This window comes from Microcebus murinus, chromosome 14 (genome assembly GCF_040939455.1).
Source record: "Microcebus murinus isolate Inina chromosome 14, M.murinus_Inina_mat1.0, whole genome shotgun sequence".
Classification (NCBI taxonomy): domain Eukaryota; kingdom Metazoa; phylum Chordata; class Mammalia; order Primates; family Cheirogaleidae; genus Microcebus; species Microcebus murinus.
The window spans coordinates 32,829,261-32,853,564 of NC_134117.1; the positions used below are offsets into that span (position 1 = coordinate 32,829,261).

Sequence of the window (24,304 nt, forward strand, 5' to 3'; positions counted from 1 at the left end):
AATATTATCCTAAATGAAGCAGGAAGTTAAAGCTGCTGAAATATAATTCAAAACGAAATGACTTATGGATTATTTGCACCATCATTCTCTTATGAGAAACAGAGAATTGATCACACACCGGAAAGTTAGCATACTGAAATCTAATATACATTCACTACTATACTTTCTTTTAAGAGCAATAGATACCACTAGCTTTGAGATTTGGAAACTTATTAGGCAAGTTTTTATATGACATAGAAATAAAAAATATATTCTTCTTTAAAAGGTAAGAAGACTGATTTCCCAGGAATGAGCTTTAAGGTTTACCAAAGTTGTGTTGCATAGACTAAATATTAAAAGCATCTTACAGCTGCATTCATCATAAAACATCTGAGCAAATATTTCAGACTTTAAGCTGTACTCTTTATCACTATTAAACTCAGAACTACTTTGTTTTCCTGTAATTGTGGTTTATTGAAATCTTAATCCATTTTCTCAAAGACCATTCAACACATTTATACTATTCCAGTAACTACCATGCTACCAAGAAAAACAAGTGAACAGTTTATTAAGAATTAAACGAATGTATGGAATGTGATACAGTACAAGTAAGACACTCAAGATAGGTATAATAGTACTACTTGCACACAAAGTTAAATTTCACTTCAAAAAAAAAAAATCACAAGACAAAAGAAAAAGCAATCCCACCATTATAAAGTAAGGTATTTCATGCAAAGTACTAACCACCCCCCAAAACCCCAACCTCCCAACAAACAAAACGCTATCTGAAAATATTACCATGCTAACGTATTAACCACAATATAATCATGATGGAAAAACAATAATTAAGTAATGGATTAGATGAAATAACATGGTTTGAAAATATCATAAACTCATAGACCACAATGATTTTACATGACAAGCAATTCCAGATTCACTCATAGGGTGAGTATTATATGGCTACATGTTGAGAGAGAAAGTATGTAAATATAAACCCCATTAATTTATCTCATGATCTTCTAATTATAAAACCTGGAAGCTAAGAGAATCTGAAAAATTTATATAAAGTTTGGCATACTTCACTTGTGTTCCAAGAAATGACTTTAGGATCATATATGCAATTATTAGAGAGTTGTATAAAAGCACTTCAAGGTCAGGATTTGACCTCTTAAATAATGATCACAATTTACATCATAGAAACAACTCCAGATATGCATTTACCCTGATTAACTCTTACTCAGGACAAGAAACACGATTTTCTAGTACTTTATATACAAGTTACTGCAAAGAGCCAGTTAATTTAGACACTGAATAAAATGCAAAACAAAGGTGAACTGATAGGTACAGAGAGTGAAGGGGAATGTCCTCATTAAATGAGTAAAAATCTTTCCTTGACTTTAGAGGGAGCTAGAATCAACAAATAAAATAGACTGCCAATCCGTAAAACATGTGTGTCTCTGTACCAAGATGCTTGAGCATGCTTCCTGGAAAAAGCTTTATATTAGAAAATAGTCAGGAATAGCATTTTAATGCGACAGAACTTCCCTCCACAGCTGCCAAACTGACCATAGGCTTAGTCATCATACGGTGCACAAACTGGAAACAGATTTCCAACTGGGCATCATGGAGAGGCAACCCAGGAGCAGGAAGCACTGTCTTCACTGCACTTGCCCATTCAGGAGGCCAGGAGAGGACTGAGACACCTACATTTTATTTTATGGTTCTGAGTTGAGTTTACCTATGATGTATAGATTGGCTATAAATATAACAATAAGACCAAGAAACAAGAACAGGAAAAAAATAATACTTAGGATAAAAAAACCATCCACTGCCATTTACTATTTTTTCCCCTTTAGATTTAAGGTAATTAGAACAGATTGGGAAATGATCCAGGATTACCCTTCCTACCTCTAAAATTTAACTTCCTATTTATTAATATATTCTGTGAAAAGAACACCATAATTGTTCAATAGCAGGATTTAGCCCCTCTAAGAAATAGGAGCACTTGCTCAAATTCTCACAGAATGACATTAGAAAAATTTCCAACTCAAAATCTAGAGTTTGAAGCCAGTAAAGAAGCTTCTTTAGAAATCAGGACCTACCATAGTTAGAACTCTTTGGAATGTGTGTCTTATACATACAAAAGTATCACAAATTAAATTCCCAGAGTATTCATAAAATAAGTTCTTACATGAGAAAGATTTCTAATGACCGATAAAGGCTTCCATCAGCAAATTAAATGTGATAAATCAATCTTTCCCAACTAAGTTTCTGCTAACAACTCAACATAGTCTCTGGAATTAAATGCAAAGGTCACTCAATCATGAAAACGCAAGGTGAAGTACAGATGAGCAATACATATGAAAAAAATTCTGTAAACCACTGCAGTTCTAAAACAGTAGATTTATATTACAAAGCAATGTAAATAAATATTGGGCTAGTACAAAAGCTCTTATTTACAGTTTTACAAATGAAATTGTATTCAGTGTAAATGCTGTGTTTTAAAGAACACAGTACTGTATTAGTAAAATGAGTCCTGTTGAGGGCATTACAGTTTCTGTTAGAATCAATGAATAACGTATAAAAGGTTCAAGTTAACTGTTTATAATTTAGTACAGACAAACCCAGTTTAACCTGGAATGACATCTGTTAAAGTGCTGAAAAACAGGAAATATTTAGAAAACACTGTACATTATTAAAGCTTTATCAAGTCAGAATGTTAAACTTCTTTCACATTTTTAATTCTTCTGCCACAGGCCTATGGGCAAGATGATTTTCCTCAGTAAAGGAATAAAACTTCGAGGCCACCAGCTGCTTTGATGATTTTAGGCTCAATGGAATTAGTTTCCTAAAGCAATTATTTATCCATCGACCATACCTTCAGGCCTCACAATCTGGTAAGTAATTAAATATTCAGGATAAGCCTGGAAGAGAAAGATTAAATCAAATATTAGTATACAAATTTTCTTGGAAGATACTTTCCATAGGATTCCTAATCTTTATGGAGGAGGTTCTAAATCAGTGTTATAGATCAGAGTCATCTAGGGGGCATTTTCATAAAACACTCTCACTTTGACTCCAATCCTTTAGATTTTCAATCAGCAGATCTAGGATGAATACTAAGCACATGTTTGTCTGGTTTTAGTAACTGAGGTGATTCTGATTCCTATCCCCAGTTCAGAACACTGCTCTACACTACACCTGTGTTGCTGAGAACTGCTTGCACTACACCTGTGTCACTGAGAACTGGAGAGAATTATATACTTCTTTGTTACAGGTTTACTATCAAGTATGGGATTCCAACTAATTATATTCTACAAAAGCTAAAAAAAAAAAAGAACCAACACAACTAGCAAAATTTGAATAAGGCTTATAGATACAATTATGTCAATGGTATTTTCTGACTTTGATGATTTTAAGAGAATGTTCATATTTTTAGGAAATATACACTGAGGCATTTAAGGGTAAAGGGACATGCCCTGCTACTTACTCTCGAACAGTTCACAGAAAAATATGTACATACAGTGGTCCCCCAACCTTTTGGCACCAGGGACTAGTTTCATGGAAGACAATTTTTCCACTGGGGGGGGAGGCAGAGCTGCGGCAGTGATGCCCAGGGCTGTGGCCCAGGAATTGGAGACCACAATGCGTGCACGCATGCGCGCGCGTGCGCACACGCGCACACACACACACAGAATGATGGGGAGGGAGAGAATGATAAAGGAGAAAGGGAGAAAATGATAGAATGTTAACATTTAAGAAATCTAGGTAAAGGGCATAAGGGAATTTTCTTTACTATTTTTGCAACTTTTCAAGCCTGGAATTATTTCTATTTTTTTTTTAGACACCAATGAGTTTCTCCATGAAATTACTTCTAAATAAAAGTCAATTTAAGAGATTAGTAAAAGTTAAAGCATGGCTCTACAGCATTTCTGAAGATGAACAAATAAAACTGAATTACCTGTTCTCCTCTGTAAATAACATATTCAGCTAATGCTAGGCCATTTACACTGGGCCGACCAGTGACTGAGTGATGACCTGGAGGAGAATGTGCCATTTTCATTGCACTAAACTGCAGGAAAGACTTTCCCAAGGTTACTCGGCAAAAGAGCAGCTGTCTGTAACAGGAAAAGGAAAAGGTCACCCTGAAGACAAATCTGACACACAAAATATGACCATTTGTGTACATTGCATAGTTCTTTAAATGCGTTTATATGTAAACATTTATGATTGTTTTTATCATTTCACCCTTACAAGAACTTTGAACGAATGTCTTCTATTCTTATTAATGAAAGAATTTGTTAATTTAGTTAATCCTTATTTTAACTATAAAACCTGAAAAATGTAATAACCTACCATTTTGTTTGTATATCAGCAAAAACACAAATCACTGGCCAAGTGGGAAAAAGAAGGTTTAAGCCATGAAGTGGCTTGCAAAGTTGGACATAAGTCCAGTTGATTCCACCTTCAAAATATAGTTGAAATCCATTGCCTTGTCTTAATTCTACTACTGCCATTAGGTCCAAATCACCTAAATTTTCACCGGGACCATAACAATGGCCTTTTAACCAGTCTTCCTGTTTCTACTCTAAATCTTGTCCAAATCATTTTCCATCTAAGCAACCAGTGATTTAACAAAACAAACATAAATCAGATCATGTCATTTTTCTGCTTAAAACTTTTTAGAGGCTGCTTACTGTACTTATAAGAAAATCCAAATTCCTCACAATGGCTCCAATTTCTGTAATCTCATTTTATGTTTATTATGACCCAGGCACATTAATTTCTTTTTTTTCACAAAGGCCAAACTTTTTTTTTTACCTCATAGCCTCCGTCTATATAATTTTCTCCACCATCAGAATGGTATCTATTTTACCACTCTTCTGGCTGACACTCAGTTTTCAGGCTTCAATTAAAATGCTACTTCCTCAACTAGGTCCTCTTGCCACCAGTTTAAGTACATTACTTTCCCACACCCCTCAGGCATGTGACTGCCCGTTCTTAGTTCCAAACAACCTTTCATTAGTATTACTTCATCACTGTTCTTTTTCTTTTCTTTCTAGAAGAGAATTGGAGATTTTGGTGGACCAGTTGATGGTTTTATTTTCCAAAGAGTGAGGTCAGACCATTGCTTATTACTACTAATAAGAACTATTTAGCCTTCAGACTATATATGACAAGTAAAAACAGCAGTGTTTAATTGTATAATATTGGGAAATTATAAGCCTCCTAACCAGTCCAATTTATGATGTAAAATAGAAGTGGGTGGGAGGACATACCCAGGAGAACCTCCTGTGTAACACCTATGAGAGTCTAAATTTAGGGGGAAAACAACAAACACAAAAACAGACCTTATTTCTCTCCAAGACTACAGTTCTTTAGCTTGGCAGCGTTTTGAAATCAGGTGGGAAGCTTTAAAAAATCCTCATGTCCAGACCATCCCCAAATTAAACGAGAATCTCTGAGGGTGGGGTACAGTCATTAGTTTTTAAAGCTCCCCAGGTGATTCCAATATGCTGCCAAGACACAAAGTACTGCTCTAGGGGTTCTTCTAGATCAGTGACCAGAAACATAGCACCACACCTGGAAACTTTGTAGAAATTCCAGTTCTAGAGCCCCATCCCAGACCTACTCAATCAGCAATTCAGGAAGTGAGGCCTAGGAATCTGTTTTAAACATACCCTCTAGGTGATTCTGATGCATGCTAATGTTTGACAGTTATTGCTCTAGATCTTTATAAGCAGTGCCCTGTGGAATATATCTCAGTAATTAATCTTACTTAATTTTTCAAATGGCAGAAGATACTTTTTTGCCTATGAGGAATTTATAAATTAGGACCAAGTTACTTGAATGATTTTAACTAGTGAGTTAGAACATGTAATTATAAGTGGGGAAAAAGGATGCAAAGTAATTATTTGCTTTCTAAAGGGGTTTTTATTACAAAGTGTTTTAAATATAACTCTTCCAATACTAGTAATACTGCAAACTGAGGATTAGTATCGTGTCACAGTGGAAGAAAAACTTCCTTAGGCATCACCATAAAATGTTTAGACTCAGCAAATAATACCATTCTAGCATTTGAATACTAGATTTTTAAAGAATCCAATAATATTCAAGGGCTACAATAAAGTCTCTTTCATGCACAATGTTATTTTCTAGTCAGTATTCTTATCAGGTGCTCTAATGATGAAATGAGTTAAATAGGTCAAATGCTTAGAATCATGATTTAACCACTTAATAATTATTAGCTAAATATTAGCTAATATATTTAGTTATTATTATAATTAGCGAGAGGGCCAAAAACAACCTAAAACATGCGTAGGTTGCATTCTTAAAGTTGTCCAACATAATGCCTGGCCCTCAAAATTTCTCAAATATGTAACTAGTTTATTTTTGATTCTTTTTTTTCTTTCAGCATATTACGGGGGTACAAACATTAAGGTTACATAGATTGTTCTTGTCTCCCTGTTTTTGATTCTTATCAAAAATTGAGAACAAGTAATCTCTTACCTGTGGCAAATGTAACAAGATCTGTCTTTGTGAACTGGACACCCAGTACCTCCTCCAATTCCATATACATACTGATTGCTTTTGGAAGAGTTTTCAGCAAAATAAATCCCAGCTCCAAACATGCCACCTATGTATGCATGCCTTTCATCAAAGCCTTTGTGGATAATTGCATTCACAAAGGGAGACCCTGAAATACATTTAGATGGGTAACAACAATTTAAAATTTATCTTAGAAGAAAAAGCAAAAATGGAAGCCTCTTAGAAGTTGAATTCTTAGACATCCAGCATCACCATAATAAAGCCAAAACAAAAGGGGTAGGAAGTTAACTGTCACCCAGCTCACTATTTTAGAATAAAAAACTGTTAATGTCAATTAACATTTTGTAAATAGGGTGATGGTTCAGATGCCAAAATAAGGACACAGATTGAACTAGAAAAACAGACTTGAAATAGCAGAGTTATCAAATTCCAGGTGCCAACCATATAAATCCAGAGTCAAGCATCTCTTAATTCACTTTAGATAGAAAAGCTGAATGCAATTAGGTCTTACAATAATGCCCATGCCTATATTCTTTCTCTAGCTATCAAAAGTGGCCCAAGTAGACTTTCACATTCTTATTCTCCTCCTTATATCTTTTCTCGTCTAACCTTATTCTTCTCATCCATTACCTGCTATACAAGATTCCATCTGCAAATATGGAACTTTCCCTCATTCCCTGCGCATTTTCTTTCTCCTTGTTCCTTGCAAGGGAGTGCTTAGCCAAAGAGGAGTTACTGAGCATGGGAATCAGGCCAGGAAGTGAAGTCGGAGAGGGGGATGGAAAAAGCCAAAATAACACAGCTAACTGATTCAAGATCAGTCTCCCTGTTCACAAAAGGGCAGGAAGACATACCGAGTTCCACTTTACATAAATACAGATGAACAGGATGATTTTTTGAATTAACTTGGAAAAACCCAAACCATGTATATTATTACATATTACTGTTATATATATTATTATATTATAAATTATATATTAAATAAGAAAAATCACTCATTATACCCATCAAATTAATACATATATGTACATATATATATTATGCTCTGTGCCAAGAGATTATCATGATGAATTTTTAGAGGTTTGGAATGAAAGGTACCATTTAGATACTGCATATGAATCCATTCTGTTATGGCCATTCTTCCAGGTAACTGTGAAATTTAAATATTGTGTTTTATAGAACTTCATAGGTCTCTGTAAGTTTTCTGCAATCAAGGAAAATGAAGGAACAAACTGGAGCTACTAGATAATGTGCTTGAAGGCCTGATAAATACTACATGAATATCTATATTTAACTTTGCTAAAACTTGAAATCAACACCTGCCAGCTTGTGACACAAAAATAGGAAATTTCAAGAAGGATAAAGTAATGGTGCTTTCAATTAAACAAGAGTTATCAGAAACCTCCATAGGTTCAATAATAATGGCTCTTTGAACATTTAAGTTAAATGTGGGCTGGGCGCGGTGGCTCACGCCTGTAATCCTAGCACTCTGGGAGGCCAAGGTGGGAGGATTGCTCAAGGTCAGGAGTTCAAGACCAGCCTGAGCAAGAGCGAGACCCCATCTCTACTAAAAATAGAAAGAAATTAGCTGGACAACTAAAAAATATATAGAAAAAATTAGCCGGGTGTGGTGGCGCATGCCTGTAGTCCCAGCTACTTGGGAGGCTGAGGCAGGAGGATTGCTTGAGCCCTGGAGTTTGAGGTTGCTGTGAGCTAGGCCGACACCATGGCACTCTAGCCCAGGCAACAGAGTGAGACTCTGTCTCCAGACAAAAAACCAAACATGTGGTTTTGATACTCAGAATCAAAATCAGAATAGGATGTATATGTTCTTCTGTGGTAATCTTCAGGTCTTTATTTAATTTTAATTCAATCAACTACCTAAAAGTAAAATAATTTCTTACAGAGTGATCATAATCAGCAAAATCTACTATATAAAGAAAAAAGGAAAACAAAGAGCCAACATTCTCATTTCTATATTTTTTCCATTATGGCAATTTTATTTATCAACCGTATAAACCATATATTTATCTATTGTAAAATATACAAATTAAAAAGTTGAAAATATGAATATAAACGTAAAATTTATAGGAATATTGGGTTTATTTTTTTAAAAAAGACATGAAGAATATACAGATTCATAGCCTGAGCAAGAGTGAGACCCCATCTCTACAAAAAATAAAAAAACTAGCTGGGCGTGGTGGCACATGCATGTAGTCCCAGCTACTCAGGAGGCTGAGGCAGGAGGACTGCCTGAGCCCAGGAACTTGAGGATGCTGTGAACTATGATGATGCCACTGCACTCTAGCCTAGGCGATAAAGCGAGACCCTGGCTCAAAAACAAAAAAACCCCAAAACCTGATTATTATTTCATACCCAACCTAAAAAAAACTCCTTATCCTCCTATCCTAATGTGGAGGAGCATAGTAGTAGAGTTGGGGGAGAGGAATCTTACCATGAAATAGCATTCTTTCATTTGCATGGTTGTGGTTTTCTTCAGAAACTTCTTTTCTCCGGTGAGTATATCTTTCCCATAGTTTCTTGTTACAAACCTTCTGAATCTATAAAAAATAAACCAGAAAAATCAAATCTTGGGTCTTAATAATTACCTACTTACTTCTTCATCTTAACTAAAAGATGAGCCACACATTTAGCCAGAAAGGAGGCAAAACTTTTTCTGAGAATTAAAATGTATTATTTTAGCCAACTAAAAATACTTTGTCCCAACCATGAAGTTGGAAGTATAGCTACATTTTGGAAATATAAAACTTCAAAGGAGGAAAAAAGGCTACATACAGCCCTATATGAAGCTTAAGAATACTGTTAATTGATTAACCTACTTCCATTCTCATTAAAATTTTTACTATAACACCTCTAATCAGACATGCTGAGTTCTGTATATAAGAATTAGAAAGAGAATAGCATCTTTTTTCCCACCATTTTATCTGGCTCAAAGTAACATCTTAACTTGTTTTTAATTACAAATATTAAAATATAATATTCAATAATTAAAAAAATTTAAAACATTAGAATGTATAATAAACATTCTTCACCCCCACCCTATTACTCCTTTTATCCTCTAATTCCTAAAAATTTTTTCTGGAGATTTAAAGATCAAGACTGGTCTCATTAGGAGTATTTCTACGGTCAAAATTCACACTCCTAGTGCTGTTTCTTAGCTATGTTTAAAGATGCTACAGCCCCCTGCTGGTCCCTAGGGCATACCTGGAAGCTGGAAGTTTTAGTTTTGGCTCAAATAACTCAAACTATTGCCACAGACACAATTAAGGACCATAACTGGCACAGATTTCACTTATGTATAATAAAGAAACCAAAAAAACCCATTTTATCAGTGAAAAATTTTTCATTAAATAATGCATTAAAATACCTTTATAGAGGAAGGAAATAGCATATTTTTCTTGAATTCAACTGCTTTTGAAATCAAACGCATATTCTGTCTTGCCCTCACCCTTAATAAACTCTACACATTTTGTTAATGCTTATAGACAAAGTGGATCTGACTGAAATTTGCTTGTAATAGGCATATTTTTTTGTCTTATTAAATATTATACTCATAATAGTATATTAAGAGAAATAGTAATACAGATGAAAGATTTGATACTGTTACTCTGAGTATAAAATTTATAAGACTTATGACTTGGTTAAAATCATGAAAATAGGAAAAAATAGACAAATGCCACATTTTAATTCTAATTTTAAGTCTTATTTTTACAATTATTAGGAATATACTGTGTCAGTGTAGTTAATACAAAATAATTATGTATCTCAAGTATGGTATGGAGTTTTGACTGCCATAGCTCATGAAAAGCATAACAATGTTGGAAAAGGTCTTGAGAAGAGTAACTGAAATGAATAAGAAGATAGGACTGTCACAGAATGACTCAAGACATTTTTAAGACACAGTTTTTTAAGAAAGATGAAGAAGGAGTACTTTAAAGTTTATAAAAAGGTGATATGTCTGGGGACTCCCAAACTGTGTCTGGAGTAGTCAGTTAGAATATTAGAAAAACAACAACATGGTATGACTGTAAAAACGGAAACCTTTCAAAAGCCACAAAAAAATTCAGCTTTGTTAAAATACAGTATCTTCATAATATTTTATATATTGAAAGTTTTGAATCTATAGGATTTATCATTATTCCAAGATAAAAGATAAGCCCTGAACTTGAATATGTTTAACAAGGGGTGAACTACTGTTGGCTATTAAAAACAGAACAGCAATTTGAGAATCTTAACCTTTCAAGGACAAATTCTTCCCCAAAATAGTCCCCGATGCCATGTCAAGGACTCACTGGGCTGGACAGATCCATTATGTCTTATGAAAGTTACATTGCTTCAGGCTTTGAAAACTATGGTCTCAGGAAACTTTATTCTCACTAATTTATTACCTTGAGAATATTGTATCTGTTGAAAATTCCACCTGCATGACCTCCATCTCTGTGCTCTCGAACTGTACTTTGCATCTGATGGAAAAATAATTTGAAACATATGTCCATTAGCTTTTATGTCTTTTCTGATTTGGGGAAAATGGTTCTTGACTCATCTGATTCTGCTTTCGAGAAAAAAAAATGGGTTTTAACATTTTTATTGTTCAAAGGATATGAGTTTTATAAATTCATGAGTATTATTTTTTAGAGATAGCTGTTAGTCAACCTAAAATAGCATTTATAGGTGAAAATTATATAATGCAAACTAAAAGACAAGAAAGAAACAAGAGGATTCAAGGTAAGCTACACATATGAGGCTAACCACTTGACATACAAAATACAAAACAACTGACTTATTTGTTCTTACTGATTTGGGCCTAATAAAGCATAATATGTATTTCACTGAGAGTTGGAGTTTCTTGAGTTTTGGAATTAAGTTTCACTCAACTTTGTATTTCTGTGCTCAATTCACATATAGGGTACATGTTCACACACATAGTGTATATGTTCTTCAGAGTGTAAGGAGGGTACTATATAAGTATTTCAGTGTATCCAACGTTTCAAAGAAGTTGGAAGAAATTTTTCTAGATAAATAGATCCACATGTTCTGAGTCCTGTCTGAAATACTAAGCTTTGCAATTACCTTCATGAAAGGAGGGAACATAAGCATTTTCTTTACAATGACAGCAATCTCTTCTCCAACAGAATCCTGTGTTACTATTAATTGCAGTGCTGAACCAAGTAACTGGAATTAAGGTTTTTTGAGGAAGTATACCTTAAATCTTAAATGCTTACTTCCAAAGTTTTCCGGGGGGTAAAGAGAGACAATTTTAAAACCATACTACATGTTCAAATAGATCTGGAAACTTCAAAGAATTTAGCACCAAACCAACAGTACATAATACTGTTGACCTATCTTTTCTATTTTTATTTAAGTATGTGAACATACCTCTTCTTCCACAGACTGAAACTCTTTATCATCAGGAGACAGATCTATGAGAATTGTTCCACTACCAGAGGTGTTCAAAGTTAAATATGGGTTAAGACCTATGAAATTAAATTGAAGTTACAAAAATTTGTCAAAACAATTAACACCAACTGAAAATAACCATCCAATTTACCTAATGCTACCAATTCTTAAAAACTTTTTATATTGGAATAATTTAGATTTATAGGATGGTTGAAAGTACAGAGAGTTCTTGTGTACCTTTCACCCAACTCCCTCTATTATATTACTATTATATTATATTACTATTTTATATAACCACCGCAGATTTATCAAAACTTATTAACCAAATTACAGACTTCATTTATTCACCAATTTTCCCCACTAATGTCCTTTTTCTGTTCTAGTCGAAACCAGGACTCCCACCATTACATTGACTACTAATTTTTAACCTGACAAGTTATAAGGTTTTATGGGAATATTTCAGAAAATCTTTCTTCTCTTTATTTCCTATTCTTAATGAGCCTGTAATACATATTCTTCTTCAAATTACTTCCTTTACTTTAAATAACTATGCAGCCCTCTCAACATTTAATCCCTTTATTCTTTGGAAATATGAGGAAGAATTATGATAGAAACTTGTATAGTCTCAGGTAATTTAAAATCACTCTACAATGAGAAGTCCATAAAGTATACTACGCATTGAATGCCTGCTATGACCCATAATAGGGTTTTTTACTTCAGCAATGAATTTGTCATGTTTTCCAAATGTCAACGATCAAGATAACCACATATATTTTTGCATCTTTACTCTCACAAAAGCATTTTAAATGGAATTTTAAACAGAATTTTCTCATTTCTTCGGGCATATTTGTAACAGAACTTTCTACTTAAACCTCTACAATATCATCTTTAAAACTGTTGTCTTCCCAGGTAGGAGGTCAAACCCTTTCCCGCTGGGTCAACGCATGGAGTTTTGCCTCTGGAGATCAAGAGTGCTATTCTAGTTATGAGCCGTGGTCTGAAATACAGGACTATCACCAACATGTTTGACTCTGATAAAGACTTTAACAGAAATAGCTAAATCACAATGTCTTTAGGAACTACAGAGAGCATGTGGAGAATATTTTATGGAATAAAGACTATGATGAGTACTTGACTAAGGCATCCACAACCTGCCCAGGAAGATGTTTATCAATATTGAAAGATCAGTATAAGTACTAGTAATCTATTGACTTGATGCACTGAATAATAGGTAAGGCTGCTAAGTCAGCAAGATGATGGATTGTTGGAAGATCATTCCAGGAAACCACTGGTTCCACTTTGCAAATTAGGCATAAGTACAGAATCCTGTTTTCAAATGAAGATGAGGAAGGTGGTAATTTTATGTTTGAAAGTAACCCTGAATTGCTAACTCAGACATGGCCAGTTGGTCTCATGTCCATGTTTCTCCTCCATGTAGGAATGAATGATCTTAACCAACAACAGCTGGATGTATCAGTGGCTACAGGACCAGAGGTGGCATGGCGGTACCTCTACCACCTGGAGGTAGTTTATCTATTTCTGCCATTCAGATTTCAGCACAGTCCTAATCACTATGATGCATTTAATGTATAAATACTGCCTGCTTTCCTTTTCTACTCTGCCTCTTCCTAAATACTCTTGTTTTCCCTCCTCTTTACCTTATAAAATTTTGTCTATATTAGAAATAGCTAAGACTATCTTGCATTTTAAACGTTCTGCCCTAGTCCATACCAGGTAACATACATTCTTCCCTGAAAATCTCTTCATTTTTGCTGTGCAGGTTTTTCTCCAACCCCAGTTGTGATTGCCAGAACTTACAATTAGAGGTTAATTTTGACCACAGGGTAAATCACTTCCTCAGTTTAACAATAAAGTTAAAAACGTGGTTCTGACACAATTCACCTTTTATATACAGATCTGGTACACAGGAACTATTAACATCTGTTGAATGAATGCAATTTGCATTTTTCTTAAGCATCAATTATTAAGGAGAAATAAAATATCGTTCAACTTTGTTTTATTTAATTTTCTTCAGTTGCTACATTATTGTTTTCTAGTATTTTCATTCCAGGTGCTTAGAATTTTAGCTGTATAAGAGATTTACTACATTATTTTAGGGACTAACCTGAACACCTAGTTATTATACATTATATTATCATAAGAAATGAGATACTTGAGTTTCAGACCATTTAGTATCATAAAATTTTAGACCTAGAATAACTTCAGAAACAATATCATCCAACTTCCTAATTTTTAAGAGGTAAAACAATCCCCAAATTTCTGAATGGTCCAGAAATTTTACCTAGGTTCACACAGTTAACATCAGCAGCTCAGTAAATTTAACAGTAGCCGAGCTAAGACTTGATCCCAGGTTTCCAAATCCCAAATAGTGCTCTTCCTTATTAAACAGATGCATACATATTTTTAAATTATCATTTAGTACATTGAGGGCTACCTTCATGGAAACTGTTAAACTGATGACAGCAATTATTAAAATGAAATACCTTGTTGTCCAGAGATAAGTCTCTCAACACCTTTAATTAGTTTGTGTCTATGTCCATAGGCATTGATTCCAATCTCCTTCAGTTCCTTGTGCCCCATCTCAACTAATACATCCAAAGTGATCTTACAAAAGAGGATGAAACTATTTAGAATGCTTACTCATTTGGTGGACATTAATATATTGGTATTCTCATAATGTATTAGGTTTACACATTTACTTCAACTATTTTAAACAGCTTAGAAATAAAAACATGCCAGCTGTTAAACTGAAAAGAATGAAACGGAGAGCTGAGTCATGAACTACTAAAAATATCATTATTTTCATTTAGCACTAATACCTGAGCAGAACTAAAGTGCAAAACAAAAATGCACTTTCAAATTAACCACATTGAAGTATATTATTTTACCTTTTCCATAATACTTTTCTACCATTACTCTACATCCAACCTTATTTCTATAAAGCCTTTCAGTGGATCCTCCAGAATCTGGAATATGCTAAGTGGTACTTCTCCATCATTGTTTAAAGTAAGGCCAGGCATGGTGGCTAACACCTGTAATCCCAGTGCTTTGTGATGCTGAGGATGACTTGAGGCTAGGAATTCAAGACCAGCCTGGGTAATATGGTGAGACCTCCATCTCTACAAAAAGTAAAAAATTAGTCAGGCGGCATGCGCCTGTAGTCCTAGCTACTCAGGACGCTGAGGCAGGAGGATCACTTCAACCCAGGAGTCTGCAGTTAAAGTGAGTTATAATCAGGCTACTGCACTCTAGCCTGGGTAACAAAGTGAGACTTGTTGCTATAAAAAAACAAAGCAAAAAACCAAAGTAACCCTTTACCTCTAATACTCTATTAGTCCCACTTCATTCAATTGAAGCCATTCTTTGAAATCCTATTTTATTTATACATATTCCATGAAGCTTTCCCTGAATAGTCCACCTCACAGTCATCTTTTCCTTCTCTGAATTTCTAAAATCTACACCAAAACTTAACTCTTACTATGTTCTTATTCTAGTTCCTTAACTAGATGGAAAGTTCCTTAGGGTGTAAATACACAGTAACAATATTTTCTAAACAACAACAAAAAGTCAGTAGTGTATCCTGACAAAGTACTTTAAGACTGCCTAGATACACGGTTGGCATATTTATTCACCTTCCTATAGTAGCTAGCAAAGTGTCAGGCTGAAGAGCAGGTAGTGATTGGTACAACAGAATTGAATAAATAAACCTCAGGGACTGAATAAACTAAACTTTCCAATTCATGAAAGCTATTTTACTATTACTACATGACAGTCAATTATGTGCTAACTGGAAATTCCAAGATTAAGCCAAAGTACAAATGACTGATTTCTAGTCCCTTAAAAAACTCTCTCCCTCAATAGCTTACAGGGTTTAGGTCATTTTAAGTATGTCCCAATTTTTGAGTTTCCATAAAACATTAAACTAAGTAATATAATTTATCCACTCACCTGTTCTCTCTCAAATATATCCATTAGGTGCTCAAGTCCAAGATTCCTTACAAATTGAGTTATGCTAAAATCTACTCCTGGAACTGGGGGGAAAAATGTCCAGAACAAAATTTCACATCAGAATAATGTATTTCAACACTATAACAATAAAGCTTTGTAATGTTACTATATGTGAAGAAATAAAGATGAAGAAAAATATTAATAGCCACTTGGAATATAATACTGAACATAATCTCTACAAAAAAAAGAGAGAGAAAAAAAATAGCCAAGTGGGGTGATGTGCACCTGTAATCCTAGCTACTTGAGAAGCTGAGGCAGGAGGATCACTCGAGCCCTGGAGTTCAAGGTTATACTGAGCTATAATCACGCCACTTCACTTTAGCCTGGGCAACTGAGTGAGACTCTGTCTCTACACACAAAAAAATTTACAAAGAAAAGCTATACATTTGAATATTAGAAAAAGTTAACCAATGGGGCATTCTAGGGTTAAAAGAACCATTTTTTATTTTGAACTTTACATTTAACTGCATATCTTTAAAATCAGTCTTCATAACTTTCAGGATATAAGCTACTTCACAAAAAAAATTTGTGAAAACAAGTTCCATGCTGTTGCATAGAGACAAATTTTGACAAGTAAAGGGTTTACATATAAAGAGTAGTTCAGCAGAACAAGATTCATCAACTCTCAACTTGGAAGGAAGAAAACAATAAAAGCCTAAACCTTTTAGGTTATGTTATTTAATTTCATACTAATAGTTGTATTTAAGGTTAAAAATGACTTTTTAGCATCCCAAATAACACATATGGGGCTACAATACCAGTTAAAAATTTATTTTTGCAAAATGTCTTACCTTCCTTTTTCTCCAAACTGGAAGCACTGTCTGTTCCACTTGAACTAACTACTGACGACAGTTCTGAAAAACTCCCAGATAAGTTGTCAAGACTGCTGGCTGCAGAAAGGCTTGATGGGCTGGATGGACCTGAGGAGAGAGCATCTGCAGTGGCTCCTGGGCTTCTCACACCATTGAGCACTTGAGGTTTATAACATGAAGGCAGAGCAGAAGGGGGCATGGCTGCTGTCAAGAGAGCACTGACATCATCGGCCTAGGATAGATAAAAGACAGAGAGAAAATCTGCCATAAGCAATTTAAAATTCTATTACACCTAATAGAATGTATTTTAAAATATGAAAAAAAACCCAGCAAATTTGCACCTGAATCATTATCGTCTAAGAGAAAATGGATTACCTTATTGTAAAAAGTAAACAAAACAGGTTGAGCACCTCAAATCCAAAAATCTGACACTTGGAATGCTCCAAAATCCTAAAATTTTTGAGTGATGACAAGATGCTAAAAGGAAATGCTCACTGGAGCATTTTGGATTTCAGATTTTTGGATTAGGGATGCTCAATAGCAAGTATAATGAAAATATTTCAAAATCTGAAAAAATCCAAAAGCTGAGACACTTCTGGTCCCAAGCATTTCAAATACAGGGATACTCAACCTATATTCAGCTAAACTGTTATTATTAAATAAATATAAAACATTCTTTGGAACATTTCTTCCAAAACACATATGATCAAAACTGAACTGTTATATGTGGCAGAGCATGATCAAAATCCTAAATCTAGTATCAGACTGAAAAGCACTGAAATGAACTACAGAAATATCAATTTAAAAACTAAGAGCTTTTAACTTTATTGAGATTACTCAGAAAGTAGTAGTTCAACCTACATGGAACTTATACAAACAGAATTTTGAATTTTTTGGAAAATATTCAGCACTATTTTTGTTCCTCAAAATTGAAAGTCTTTTCTGGTGGCAGGGTAGTAGAGATCACAATTTTAATCAAATCCACTAGAATGGAAAAAGCCCCCAAATTTACTTGTACATTAATTTGTCTAATTAGTGACACATACCATTGTTTCATAATGCTCAGTAAAACACTAAGTATTGTAAACTCTAGTTCTGTGTTCCAAAAAAAAAAGACACTAAATAATTAACATTTAGCAAGAAGTAAAGTCAGTACTTGTTTTCATGGTCATTTATACTGCCTATTCCCATCCTTACTTTTCTCTTCCTCCTATTCTGTGCATTCCCAAGGCACTCACAGTCTGTATATAATATTTGTTTATAATAATAGTACCTTTTATTGGGTGCTTTTAATGTATCTGATACCATGTCAAGGACTTTAAATATATTAGCTCATTTAATTCTCATATTAACCAGATATATTTTATCCCTGTTTATAGACGAGAAAACTAAGTCTTAAAGGTTAGGCAACTTTTAAGATTGTACAGGTGTAAGAGGTAGAGAGCTAGAATTCTGGGCCAGGTCTGTTTGACCCAGAGCCCTTGCATGCTCTCTAGAGCATTCTGCTTCATTGTTACTTAATTATATCTGGTGGATTAACAAATGGGTAGATGAATTCCAAAAGTTCACTTCAAAGGTAGTATGGAACTGGAAAGATATTTCTCTGAAGAAATGTTGCAAGTATGGTTGGGTTGTCAGCCTGCTGAGAAAAATCTATTTAAACTCCAATGTAGCTGAACTCAATCAGCCTTTCATTTAACTTGGAACAAGGGAATCTCTCTCAGTAGAAAGCAGTCTGTAGAAGAGATTCTCTTTCTTTTTTATCTTGAAAAGAATTTCTTCTTCCTTTCCCTTCACTGCTTTTATCAGTGTTCTCAGTGGTAGGCAGAGGCAGGAGAGGAATCCACAACACAGTGGCCAAATCAGAAGTAGAAGCTACCATAAAGGCTCTTCCATGAGCTTCCATGAGAGGGAAAGGAAAAAAAGATTTCCTTTTTTTAGTCCACAGAAAACTGTGGACTAACAGGCTTATTTTAGGAACAGTCTGGTGGGATAAGCAACAAGAACTTTGGGGTGAGGCAGTATGGGAGGGAAGGGAATCTCTACTGGTAGCAGACTTTGTGGATGCACCTTGAGGGCAATGTTCCCGTTGGGGAAGTTCATCAGACCTGTCATCTGTACTATCTTGCACTGTAAACGCACTGTAACAGCAATTGTTGAAGGCCTGGGCCTGTTTAGTCTCCCAACTAATGTAAACAGTTGTACCATGTACTTCTTATTCCTATTTCCAAAGTAATCGGTATATAGTAACTTATTGATAATTCTACATGTGGTCTTAGCTGAAAGGCTGAAAAGCAATTGATAATTCTAGTATTTACTTATTATATTTTAATACCAAGGAAGTCCTAAATTTAAGATTGGGCTAAAAACCAGATTTTGCCACATTCACTATAAAGACATTTTATACAGTATCAAGTGAATTTTAAAAAGTCAGGAAAGCAATGAGATTTTGCAAAGAGCCCATCACTTACTGAAACTAAATCTAAAGGTGTTTGTCCTTCCTGATTTTTAAGAGTAGGATCAGCTCCGTGGGCCAACAATAAGGCACAAAGCTGTGTTCGTCCCTTTTGGGCTGCTTCGTGCAAAGGTGTGAAAGCCCATTTGTCCGTGGCATTGACACATGCATTATACTTTATTAGTAAGGCTGCTACATCTACATGCTGTAAAAGAAAATACTCCTGTTATAGTGTGAAATAGTATATTTTATTACACTTTAGTTCTTAAGAAGAAATTAGGTATGTATCTACTTCCACATTTTCAAACTTAACCTGGAAATGAAAAGAAAAACTTTGTCCCCAACATCATAATTTATGGGTAGCTGATTAAAAATTATAGTAGACATTTCAATAACTTAAGAAACTATCTAGGCCAGGCACACTGGCTCACGCCTGCATCCTAGCACTCTGGGAGGCTGAGGCCACGGCACTGTAGCCTGTGCAATAGATTGCTTGAGCTCAGAAGTTTGAGACTAGCCTGAGCAACAGCGAGATCCTATCTCTACTAAAAATAGAAAAAATTAGCTGGGCATGGTGCCCAGCTACTCAGGGGGCTGAGGGAGGAGGATTGTTTTAGTCCAGGAGTTTGAGGTTGCTGTGAGCTAGGGTGAGGCCACAGCTCCTTAGCCTGGGCAACAGAGCAAGACCCCAGTCTCAAAAATAAAAGACAGAGAGAGAGACAGACAGACTACCTAGAGAATATTTAAGAATTCTACATAGGACACTAAACTAATAAAAATTTAATGATTTCTAATTTACTCAAATGTTGTAACTGTTGAGCATCAATTTATAAAGTAGTAGCTTTCCCTCAATTACTCAAATTATACCATAGAAGATGGTCAATACTAAATGTGACATTCAGGGTTGCTATAAGTTAGGAACAATGCTTCTCAATCTCTATAGGTTCCTATGAAATTCAATGGGTTTTCTGGATACCAACAAATAAACAAAATCACCAGTATCTCACTGAAAATAAGAGATAGGTGCTAAAGAAGATAAGACAAATGATAATACACTGTATGTTACAGAACAAGTTTATGATAAAATTCAGAACTGAAACTCAAAAGTTATTTAACTCCTTTAACTTTCATATTTACTTCCGTGTAAAATGAGAAAGTCAAAGTAAATGTTCCATTTGAACTGCAATACTAACTTACACTTTGAAAATCCCATAGACTTTTAAAGGTAGCACAGAAGAACTTACGCCATAAGATGCTGCATTATGTAAAGGAATAAGTCCTCCTTTGTCTTGGGCATTCACATCAGCTCCGTGTTGTAACAAATACTCCGCAACTTCTAAATTATTATAACCAGCTAATTTAGAAAAGAATAAAAATTACTTTTAGTTGTTAATATTAAAAAAGTCACATATACTGCTATATATTTATCAAGCATAGATATGATTAAGAAAAATAAATGTATTTTATATAAATACAAAATTTTTCATTGGAATCTATTAAAAATTTATCTTCTGCCACAAATTTCCCACAGGCCTCAAGCTAGAAGCTTTTGATGATATCCACTGGTTTTAGAGACTCCCAAAATTATATTGATTTATTTGCTTGTATCTTTCCTTGTAAAACCCTCCAAACAAAGTTTGTGCCTTCATGGTTGTTACATACAACTTCCTGAAATCAGATACATGGTATCCAGGGCTGTAAGCCAAAGATATCCAATCATTTAAGAGTCAAGTTAGGTGCGCAACTGGCTGCAGAGCAGGAAGTGCCACATGAGAGTGGGTCTCAAAGCTCTCTTCCCCAGAAGGCCACAAGAACATGCTTTTTGCTAGAGAGAATGTAGGGGTACACATCTCTGCAAGTCTGGTAGAAGAACTTATATCTAACTGGTTTATCCTTATAAAAAAAGATGACTAGGACATATACAGATACCATGTCCCCTGTGAGGACACAGCGAGAAAGCAGCCATCTGCAAGCTAAGGAGAAAGGACTCAGGAGAGACCACCCCTGCTGACACCTTGAGCTTCAACTTCTAGCCTCCAGAACTATGAGTAAACAAATGTTTAAGCTACCTGATCTTTACTATTTTGTTAAGGCAGCCCTCACAAGCTAAAACAACACACAACTGGCAAGAGGTTTATGTAACTTTTGAAAGTCTTAATTTTAAGATTTTTTTCCTGCTTGTGGTTAGCAGCTATAATCAGAAGAATGGAAAATTAGCTTCCCATAAGGAAAGCTGGCTCAAACCAGCCTATTTTTCAAAACTCACACACCCAAGATGATACAAACAAAATGGTAATTTGGAATAATGATCACAAAGCACATGGTGACTTGCAGAGACTGTTTCAATTGTTCTTACTGAATGTAACATACTAGTACTAAAGTGAAGTGGAACTTAGCCAACAGCTTGAAGTACAGTTGATCTGTGCAAATATATTACAGAATACAATGGTGGCATTAGAAGATAACTGATTTGAATTTTTCAAGTTTAGTTACAGGAAATATTTCACTCAGGTAAAATGAATCTTAGATGTCACCAGTCTCAATCCGTGAAACTTCACTCACTTACCTGCTAAATGTAAAGGTGTTGAATGTCGACCTTGGGTATCACGGCAATTTACATTATCAGGTGAAGACAACTTCTTTACTCTGGCTAAACAACCCTTCTTGGCGGCATCTAGCAAAGCTGCATCTCCCCTAAGTAGATCTTGGATATCTGTATCTCCATCTTTAACAAGATCCAAAGGAGTATTTCCATCCCTGTTTTTCTTTGTAGGGTCTGCACCATGCTAGACATGTCAAACACAGAAAGGGAGGAGGAACTGGCTTAAGTGCAACCTTGGGTCAATGAGAAAATAGTCAATATAACTATACTAAAGAAAATCATTTTATACCAAGTCTACCTTAAAGATTAACATCATTGTTATTAATGTTTAATTTATACACAGAAAAGTATAATAAAAAGAGAACAGAAGCAGTTAAACATTACTAGGTTTTAAAATGCATTAATATAGTCAAAATTATAAACTATGTTCAAAATAAAGTAGTATTTCATTCAAAATTAACTTTCATGTAGATTCATCAATTTTAACAAATGTATCAGATTCTGGTAGGGGATGTTGATAAGTGGAGAGGATGTGTGGGGCAGAAGGTGTATGGGAAATCTCTGTACCTTCCTCTCAACTTTTCTGTGAACCTAAAATTGCTTAAAAACATAAAGTCTATTTTTTTTTAAATTAACTTTCATGTTATACTGATTTTACTTTTCAAACAGTGAAATAAAGTATTTTATCAATGGTAAATAAATCTGGCTTATAAACTACATAATTTCAAATATACTGAGGTTAAAGCACTAAAAAGGAAAAATGAAGATAATCAAGAACTATCACATGATGATGGTTGACTACATACAAAAATAAGTCTAGGTGTGGTAAACATACTTGAAGATTAAAATATAAAATAGTATTTATGACATTTATTTTAAAATCTACGTATAGAATTAGATAACTTTGTTCCTCACCCACTTACTACTTTTTTATAATATAGTTATGAAAAAAAATCACAAACATATTCTATGTAATTCACTGTCCACAGTAAGTACTAAAATATACCTGGAGCAGAAGTTTGCAAATTTCATATTTTCCTTTTGCTGCAGCTTCATGTAAAGGTGTAAATTTCCATAAATCAGCTACATTAACTACTGCTCCATGTTTAACAAGAAGTTCTGCAACTTCGTAATGTCCATAAGAACATGCATTGTGCAAAGGTACAAGGCCTCTGAAATGAAAAATTAAATGAGCAATAATGCCAGAGAAAGATATGTTTACATTTAAGTAATTATATATAACTGATGAAGATATTTCTTGAACTGTGTAAGGAATTACAATGATTATACTTTATAGAACCTAAATCTATTGAAAGCGGAAATAAATTCTTTTTTGGCAGGTGTTAGGGGAGAAAATATTTAAAATATTTTAAATGTGGAGAATATGACAAACATCTAAATACGCAACATCTGGAATTGTATATTTTGAATGAAAAATAATTTCAAGATAAATTAGAAGAACTCAAATATCCTCAATGGAAATTTAAAAATTTACTATATTAAAAAAAATCAGTATTCTATCCAAATAGCACAGTCAGTAGGGCATCAGACTTTTAATCTGAGGGTCCAGGGCTCATGTTCCTGTTCAATAGTGGAAAGAAAAAAAGAAACAAACAAACAAAAAGCCCATAATGTACTCTCCTTGGTCATTATAAAATTACAAGGAATTATGTAAGTAAGTCTTTATATAAATACTAACCATTATAAAAATCTTAACAGAAACTAAGCAGCTACATGTAAGCCAATGTTAGGAAAAAGACTTCCCTGGGGAAAAAAGAGCTACCAATTATCATAAAAATATTTTCAGATTCTCCTAACGAGGTCAGATAGGTAAGGAAAAGAGGCCATGACAATTGTTGGTACTTGCCCTTTATCTTTAGCGTGCACATCAGCTCCATGCTGCAGCAGATATTCTACCACAGACACTCTATTATACCCAGCTGCAAAATGGAGTGGTGTAGACTGACGCCCTTCAATGTCTCTGCAGTTGACACTCTGAACAGTACACAGTTTCTGCAGGATGGAACACAGTATATGCATAATGCTATATATTCTCATTTCTTGTTTCAACTCATTTAGTAGAAATTTCAAAATGTCTGACTTTTCTTGTCTCATTAAGTCAGTATGCTCAGAAACTATTTACTATTCTTATTTATTGGGAATCCCTCTGGTCCCTTCATCTATACCGGTATATTCTGCTCTTCCTAAAGCCAGTAGGTAAATTTTTATCATTACCACTACTATTTACATAAAGGTAACCTAAGTACCAATTATCAGCAATTGTATCTTCCATTTTGTAGTAAACATACTTAGAGGTACACTGGATCACAGTAGTACTGGCACCACCCAGGGGCTTGTTAAAAATTCAGAATCTCAGACACCTACTGAGTCAGAACCTACATTTTAACAAAATACTCAGGTAATCTGTAAGCAAATTAAAGTTTGAGAATTACTGCACTA

At 34.5% G+C, this 24,304-nt stretch overlaps 1 protein-coding gene across 3 annotated transcripts in view; it reads right to left on the bottom strand.

Moving 5' to 3' along the window:
- Positions 1-520: 520 nt before the first annotated feature.
- TNKS2 (tankyrase 2) overlaps positions 521-24,304 on the bottom strand; it is a 64,013-nt gene continuing 40,229 nt past the window's right edge. For 2 of the 3 annotated variants that reach the window (XM_012765764.2, XM_012765773.3), the window contains 14 exons: positions 23,712-23,857; positions 22,851-23,016; positions 21,809-22,028; positions 20,487-20,596; positions 19,259-19,447; positions 16,767-17,019; positions 15,916-15,998; positions 14,451-14,571; positions 11,926-12,023; positions 10,938-11,012; positions 8,984-9,089; positions 6,490-6,676; positions 3,941-4,097; positions 521-2,903 (listed from right to left, as the gene is read on the bottom strand). In XM_012765764.2, the coding sequence (XP_012621218.1) occupies positions 2,841-2,903; positions 3,941-4,097; positions 6,490-6,676; positions 8,984-9,089; positions 10,938-11,012; positions 11,926-12,023; positions 14,451-14,571; positions 15,916-15,998; positions 16,767-17,019; positions 19,259-19,447; positions 20,487-20,596; positions 21,809-22,028; positions 22,851-23,016; positions 23,712-23,857 (1,974 nt within the window). In that variant the 3' untranslated portion in view covers positions 521-2,840. The remainder of the gene's footprint in view (positions 2,904-3,940; positions 4,098-6,489; positions 6,677-8,983; positions 9,090-10,937; positions 11,013-11,925; positions 12,024-14,450; positions 14,572-15,915; positions 15,999-16,766; positions 17,020-19,258; positions 19,448-20,486; positions 20,597-21,808; positions 22,029-22,850; positions 23,017-23,711; positions 23,858-24,304) is intronic. The other variant, XM_012765781.3, reaches the window with a different exon arrangement.